Genomic DNA, 8,988 nt, shown 5'->3' on the forward strand with positions numbered 1-8,988 from the left:
AAATGGAGAATACAATACATTGTTTAAAGAGAATCACGTAAAAAAATGTTTCTAAAAGAACTAGAAACATCCTTATTCTACATTAACTAAGTATCACAAGAAGATGAAAAAAAAACTAAAAGCATGAATCTTGCTTTAAAGACAAATTATAGAAGACGAGTAGCTCAATAAGAAAGCTTGAAGCAATAGACTTGATCTATAAAATGTTTAATTCACATATTTTAATTCTTTTAAATTGTTACAAATAATATTATATCATATTACTAATAAACACAATTTCGAATTATGACTTGATCTTCATTCAATAGTCACAAGGATTTGATTTATAAAATGTTTAATTAACAAATTTCCATTCTTTTAAATTGTTACAAATAATATTATATCATATTAGTTAAGCACTATTTGGAATTATATAACGAGTATCACATCGTATTAGAATATTCTTTTAATTTTAAGATATTAAAATAAAGAATTTGTAATGATAATTAAAATTCACTTAGTTTACATTAATTAAAAGTATGTTTAAATCAAATAATTATAATAAAAAGAGAAGTGAGTGATAAATTAAATATAAATTCAATAAAATAAAAAAATTACAAGAATTATAAATTATTCCCATGAACTGTATTGAAACTCTTTCAATCATTTTCAAGTCAACCAATAAAACAACGAGGTTATTTCATTAAAAAGGGATTGACAAGGAATAGAGAAACTCCCTTTTATTCTTAGGATGAGACACAACACAGAGCAAACAGAGGCTGAAATCAAGAGTTTGAAGTCCAAACAGAGGCTGATATCAAACGGCGTGATTTCCAACCCAACACCAATTTATTGTTCCCCATCTCCTCTACTCTATATCCATCGTTAAACAGTCCTAATAACAGATTCGCTTGGCAGTGATTAGCGAAGCTTACGGGAACTCCCCTGAACCCCGCCGCACCCAACCACTCCTCCCACGATCCTCTGTCCTCTCCTCCACTCCGGTACATAAGGCTCACAGAATTTGCTATTCTTGGGCCCAAAAACACGCGCTCCACCAAAGCCTGGGCCCATTTCTGCATGGGAAACCCAACCTCCAGCGAATCAAACACCGCCGAGTAGTGCTGCAGCGAATCCATAAACAAGCCCACAAAGCCGGCATCTCCACCGCGCGCCACCTCTTCCTCTACCACCATTACAACCCTCGGGTTCAACTCCTTCGCACCTTTCAGAAACGAAGCAACGGAACCTGAGGCTCGGAAGCTCAGGTGCGGCAAGTGCAGCATGCAGTTAAAGACCAAGGCCTCGCCGCGAATCAGTTTCAGTGACGAAGGTCGAAACGTTTCGCCAGGGTCCAACCGACATTGGTGAAAAGAAAACGGTTGCCCCACGGATGCCGCGAACGCCGTTAGCCTCCGTCCGGTTTCCTGAATGGTGGCGATGGATCTCCGTCCAGGGGCGGAGCCTCTGGACAATGCGGTAATGCGGAGGTGTGGGGCAGGTGGGCCGGTGCTTCTTGAAGAGAGGGACTGCATTAGGGATGCCCATTGGGCTCCTTCGGTCACGTCGAAGTCGACGATGTGGACCCGTTTTTCATGGGCTACGGCCTCTAAGATAGCCTGGTTGGCGGTGAAATGAGCGAACTTGACGTAAGGAGACATGTCCTGGAGAAGGTGGAACGCGGTGAGCGTGTCCGTGGGATTGGGGGTGTCGGTGGTTATGCTGTGCGCACTCCCGGCGCCATCTAGCAGATTTTGCAGCGCGCTGCTAAAGTGCGCCGCGAGTCTTTCGATGTTGGTGCCGTGAGTGGTGGACACCAACTCGTTGAGCCGAACCAATATCACTCGAGCCAGGTGGTGGCTCTCGGTGCCGGGGGTGAGGGCCTCCGCCGCCGCCATGAGGAGGTGCACCAGGCGGAGGCCCTTCTCGTCGTGGCTACTTAAGTCGGAGTCTTGGGCTATGGTTTGATCAGGGGTCGAAACGACGTCGTCTTCATGGGCGATGGAGTCAATGAGGGTTTGAAAATTGTCTTCGCCGGCGGCGAGGGATCCCCAGTCGACGAGAGGGGACCAAAGGTTGATCCAGTCTTCCTCGGAGGAAGAGCTGGTGGTGATGCTGGGTTTGGATAAGTCGAGGAAATCAGGGTCGTCCATGATTGCGTCTATGGGTGATGAGCTTAGTAAGCTCGCCATGAGTGAGAGAGAAAGTAATTGTACTACAACAGTAAGTAGAGAGGTGTGTCGTACACACTTTGGTTAGTGGGAGATTTATAATTATAATTAAGTTGGCTGAGAAAGCCTAGGAACAAACACAATTATTTTTTAACACCTTCTACATTTTTTTAGCAATCAAAATATAATTTTATTATTAGGTTAATTAAATGATAGATTTAAAGAATATATTTTATGATATAAAATACTAGAGATTTATCACCCCACAAGAGAGATTTATCATCCCACACTTACAAATTCTTATATGTTATCTGCAAACTACTCGTTAATTTGGGAAAACAAACAACAAACTATAATTAATTAAAGTATCATTTCTCAACACTACCAACATTTAATCGAGCTTACAAAGAAAAGATACAGACAGATATCATAATATTTTAATTTAATAACTTGAATGATCTTAATTATTTCATCGATTTTATTTAAAGAAATAATACTAAAAAATATCTGTATAACTGTATACAAGCTTTCTCCGTACAAAAACAACTAAATTATGTCTTTGGAATAATTAATCATGTGAAACATGAGGCAGACATTAAACTTTTTAGAGATATTTAGAAATTAAAGCATGGCCACCATTATTGGGAAAATAGTTGAGAATATGAACTTCTAATTAATTTACTCAATCCAATAACAATTGTTTCTCCATGTGGTGAATAACAAGAATCTCAACCCAAAACAAGTACTTGACTTCTGTGAATTAAGAAGATAATTATGAAGTAAAATTATACCTTTTATTGGGAAATGCAAGACCAAAATTGCGAACAGAGGGTTGTTTAAGAACACATGTCAGTTAATATCTAATATTCTTTAGAAAATATAATATGTCAAAGTAACGTCATTTTTTTAATATGCATGTAATGACATCCAAGATTTTTTTTTTCAGATGTTAATAAAGATTTAAAGGCACTAGGGGTAATTTCAATTATGGTTTATTCATTTAAAATGTTCTAAGTTGAATTAGTTGCCTTTTTAGCAAAGAATTCTTTTTTGTATTAATGAATTCTGAAAAAAAAATGTTTATTTTAATATTCTTCTAATTATGCTTTTTTTTATTATTGTTCATATCAATAATGTATTATTATTATTATTATTATTATTATTATTATTATTATTATTATTATTATTATTATTATTATAATATAGTATCCCATTCAATCTAAATAAATTAGATTGGATTTTATTTACAATTGAGTTAAAGTTCATCTAACTCAATCTTGTATGTTTTTTTTAGTTTTTTCTTTGGATTTTTAATCCTTACATTAAACAAAAAGTATTGTTTTTTTATTGTTTATCACAATCAGCATCATCACTTCTCAGTTTTAAACAAAATTATAACTACTCATCTTCATCAGAAAACTTCATCACATCATAATACCACAAAACATCACGATTAATCAATAAAATTAACTTCTCTTGTCGTAATATCACATAATATCATAATACCTTTAAAGAATTTAATTTAACCTTATTTGGGTAAAATAATATAAATTTTGTATTACTATTTTACTTCTCTTTTGAATTTTTGTTAATTATCTTGTTTTTACTAAGTTTTAGATTTGAGAAGGTCGATTTTGACATTTACCAAGTAAGTAAGAAAGTTAAGAATTTTTATTAGAATATAATAAAAAGTATAAATAAGACTTAAGTGAGTTATACTTCTTGGAGAGTTCTTATATAAAACTAATAAAATATGACTATTGTGTCCAAACATTTGAAGAGTAATGACAAATAATTATCTCATAAATAAGAGGCCACAATAATAATATGACTTGAATGTTTATTATAGATAAAATTACTAAGTTTTTTTTTTGACGAATTAAAGTCTCTTCCAGAATTAGTACTTATATATCTCTTTATAAAATAATTGTTATATATATTTATAAAAGTATTAGACAATCTCTCTTACACCAAATAATCTCACAAAATATTTTTCAAACATGTTTTTGAATATATTATATTTAATCGTTCTAAAACTAACACTTATTTCAATGACCATAATAAAATAAAAGGCTTAATTAAGTTTTGAGTTCTTAATAAATTTGAAAACTTTTAATTGAATCTCTATTAAAAAATTTTGTGGTCCATTGAGTATTCAAAATTATAATATTTTTCAATATAGTCTGAACTTTTCTGTTAATTATATTTCTGTTAACGGACCTGATAGTTATTTTTTAATATTATCTTTTTAAATATATCCAAATATTGTGTTGAGAAAAACCAAGACAATGAGATCTCCGTAAAAAAATATTTGTAAAGTTAATCAAAACAATAAAACTATAAAATAAAAACAAATAAAAATATAAAATATAAAATATCAAAATATAATCATATAAATTATGAATATAAAATTATAAAAATATATAACTATCAAACGATAACAATATTACATTTTGTAATTTCATAATTTAAAAAAAAATGTAGCCTTATAATTCTGTAATTTTGTTAACTATCAAACGAATATTACATTTTGTAATTTCATAATTTAAAAAAAAATGTAGCCTTATAATTCTGTAATTTGGTATTCGTATAATTCTGTAACTCTATAATTATATAATTATGTAATTGTGTAATTTTATAGTTTCTTACTTTTATAGTTTATAATTTTGTATTTTTATACTTTTATTATTTTATAATTTTATGCTTTTATAATTTTATATTTTTATAGTTTTATAATTTTATAATTTTGTAAATTTATTATTTCATAATTTTATATATTTATAATTTTGACTTTTTATAATTTCATAAATTTATAATAATTGTATATTATTTTGTATTTTATAATATTATTTTTATTTTATTTTATATTTTTTAATTTAATAATTTATAATTTCATAAATTTACATTTTATATTGACATTTGGAATAATTTTCATTAAATACATTATGGGAGATTATGCTTATCTTGATTTGATGTAATAAAGTATTATATGACCATATTTAAATTGAGTATCAATATAAAATAATTAGCATTTCATATAATTAATTAAAAAAGCTAAGGCTAATGAATTAATATAATACAAAAATTTAATAGAAAACTAATTAAAAGTTTTTAAATTTATCAAAACTCAAAACTGAAAACTGAATTAAGTAAAAACTTACTAAAAGAAAGCTAGGATGAGAATTTTATATTCAAGTTAGCCAATCTAATCCTCTTGTTTTGTCATACAAATTAGTTGAGATGTCAATTTAAACTATGGCTTATGAGTCAAATCCTAATTCATCCTTGAAAAAAAAAATTTTAAAAAGCTTTCTTAGAAGTAAAAAAAGCTTCAATCCCAAAAACTTCTTGTGTTAGGATCAATGTTAATATAAGTTTGATGCTATTACAAAATTTCAATTAATTTTTATAAACACAAATAAAATTATATATTTTATTGGATAATCTAATATATTATAACTTATAAATATTTTTATATCATATTTATTATTATATTATTAAATAAAATAAATTTAATCATATAAAATTAATTTATAAAATTAAATTTTTTATTTTATTTTTAATTAATGTGAATCTTCAACATCATCCCAATACAGAAAGTCAACATAAGAAATAGGAAGTAAAAAACAAACTACAAAGAAAAAGTACATTCTTAATGTGCCATATGTTTTCCTTAATTATCATACAAAGAGATTCCTTAATTTATGTTAACAATTTCTTAATTGTATATTCAACTGTTGTGACTGCAAGAAAATCACTTGACAGTGGATATGTCCCAGGGTAGGACGCAAAAATTGACCAAACCCACCAATTTTTTAATCCTTATATAACTTTTATGTTTGATTTTCACATGGTTGATACATGAATTTTTAAATTCTTTGGGTTTGTTGGCTCATCATGCCACAAAGTATTAAATTTAGTATTTGGCTAGTCATTTATCTATGTTGAGATGTGTATTTTGAGTTGAATAGGTGGATACAATTAATTAAATTATACTGAATGGTTAAAAATTATACTAAACTAAAAAATGATTTATTTATTTGAACTGAATTGAAAATTAATTAAGACGAATTAAGCTAAATTAATATTTAAAAAAAAAACTAAATTAAACTTTTATTTATAACATTGAAAAAAATTAATTAGATAAAAAATTTTTACTCAATAACGTAAGTACTCTCATAAACAACAAAATTAATTTATTAAGTCGGGCCAAAAGTGTAAACAAGTCAGGTTGAATAAAATATTGAAACGGATCAAGACTAAAATTAGGTCGAGATGGACACCGTCGACACTCAGTTGAGTTAGTCCAAATCTAAATAGATGAAACCCAATCAAGTTAGTTTCAATCGAAATTTGGTTGAGTCAATCCTAATAAAAAATTGACCAAATTCAGTTGAAATGATCATGTTTATCTATCTATTTATATATATATGAGTTTGCTAACTTGCGTACGCTCTTTTTTTAGTTGGTATATTTTAGCAATGTGTGTCGAGTTTTAGTAGACAAAATTATCCTAATATATTATGAATTCTAAGTTTTAAAGTCAAGGATATTTGAACAATTTTCATTCTCATAACTGAAAAAAAACAAGAAACCCCCAAAGCTTTACACACCTCCCTTATTCCTCTCAACCTTTTCTCTTTCATCTCTCACATCCCCACTGTGGCCCTAATTGAAAAAAAAAAATCATAAATACTCACGGTTAAACAATTTGTCTTTGTAAAGATGTGAGTCATTGACATATTCGCCTTCAAGGTTCATTCAAGATCTCTTCAATTTCATCATCTTCATTAACATCTCTAATTTCATCATCTTTATAAAAACCCTCTAGGCCATTACCTATTCTTTCGAATATCATTATACTTGTGAAAATTAGATAAAATTAAATAAAACAAAAATTATAAAACAAAAACTCTTTACAAAATCATTTTTTGTATGAAATTGTTTAACAACGAGTGTTTTTTATTTTTTTTTTCCAAGCCAATTACCAATTTGAATGTAGTTATGCTTGTGAAAATTAGATAAGACAAAAATTATAAAATGAAAACTCATTATAAAATCATTTTTGTAAAAAATTGTTTAACAACGAGTGTTTCTGATTTTTTCAGTTGTTGAGACTATCGTAGGGATGATAGAGAAAATGTTAGAGTGAGTGAGATGAAAGAGAAAAGGTTGAAAGGAATGAGGGAGGTGACTAAGGATTTAGGGGTTTCTTGTTTTTTTTTTAGTTTTGAGAATGAAAATTATTCAAATACTCTTGATTTTAAAACTTAAAATCCCTAATATATGAGGGTATTTTTGTCTACTAAAACCTGATACATATTACTAAAATATATCAACTAAAAAAAGAGCATATGCAAGTTAACAAACCCCATATATATACACACATATATATACATACACACATATATATATATATATATATATATATATATATATATATATATATATACACACATGTATATACATACACACACATGTATATACATACACACATGTATATATATATATATATATATATATATATATATATATATATATATATATATATATATGTGTGTATATATGTATATATGTGTATATGTGTGTATATGTGTATATATGTATATATGTGTATATGTGTGTATATGTATATATGTATATATATATGTATATATGTATATATGTATATATGTATATATGTATGTATGTATGTATATATGTATGTATGTATATATGTATGTATATGTATATATGTATGTATGTATATATGTATATATATATATATATATATATAATAAAGTAAAGGTAGACAAAATTAATTAAATTGCACTAAACCAAAAAATAGTTCATATAAAATTAATTTAGACGAACTAAACTAAATTACTTTTTGTTCTAACAAATTAAAATGAACTATTATTTAAAAACCTTGAAAAAAATAAAAATTAAGTAGATAAGAAAGATTTGTTTTACTCAAAAACATAAGTTCTTTCATAAACAACAAAATTAAAAGGTTGATATGAGTCGGGTCAAGCAAAAGGTTTAGATAGATCAAATCTGGCAAAATCTCAAAATGGGTCAAGGCCAAAATTCGATCTAGTTCCACTGGGACAAGCATAATCGAAATTTGGTTAAGTCCACCCCAACATAAAATTGACTAAATTAAACTGGGAAGACCACAAACAAAACTTAGTCAAGTAGGTCTCAATCGAAATTTAACCGAGTTGAACCCTGTCGAAAATCAGTGGAAATTCGATTGGAACAGTAACGCCCCTTCCAGAAGTCACATGCGATTCTTAAAAGATTATTTTAGACTAAAGAGATATAAACTTCATTACAAACCAATTATAAGTTCTGATAAATAACTTAATAATACATCTTTATATTATGTTTACGCCTAAAGCTTTATGGTCAGATCTCTCTGTCAGCTTCCATAAACTTTACAAGTATATTATGCTTACGTCCAAAACGGTCAAGATTTATTTCCCCTGTTTCCATAAGACTTACGAGTACTCTACTTATGTCCAAAGTCTTATGGTCAGACTGCTCTCTACTTGCTTCCATAAGCCTCTTAAGTCACTTTACTTAAGCCCAAAACCTTATTTGGAAACCAAATACACAATTCCTATATTTATAGTTACGGTAATAAAGACTTATACACCATTTTATAACTAACAATTCCACATATTCATTCATCATTATACATTCATACATCCCAACGAATCATATCATCTCATCCATCCAACTCAATCATATTCATTCACAAATGACAATAATACATTTCCAACACCCAAACATGACAATTCTCTCGATAAATCAACCATACACATATTGACAAGATAAAATATCCCAAAATTCA

General features: G+C 28.5%; 1 protein-coding gene across 1 annotated transcript; it reads right to left on the reverse strand.

The window, feature by feature from the left end:
* Positions 1 to 609: 609 nt before the first annotated feature.
* On the reverse strand, positions 610 to 2,281 carry LOC108337582 (protein NODULATION SIGNALING PATHWAY 2). Its single transcript, XM_017574139.2, has one exon. The coding sequence runs from the start codon at positions 2,169 to 2,171 to the stop codon at positions 765 to 767; it is 1,407 nt and encodes a 468-aa protein (XP_017429628.1). The 5' UTR covers positions 2,172 to 2,281; the 3' UTR covers positions 610 to 764.
* Positions 2,282 to 8,988: the final 6,707 nt, after the last annotated feature.

Source organism: Vigna angularis, chromosome 7 (assembly GCF_016808095.1).
Source record: "Vigna angularis cultivar LongXiaoDou No.4 chromosome 7, ASM1680809v1, whole genome shotgun sequence".
NCBI classification, from domain to species: domain Eukaryota; kingdom Viridiplantae; phylum Streptophyta; class Magnoliopsida; order Fabales; family Fabaceae; genus Vigna; species Vigna angularis.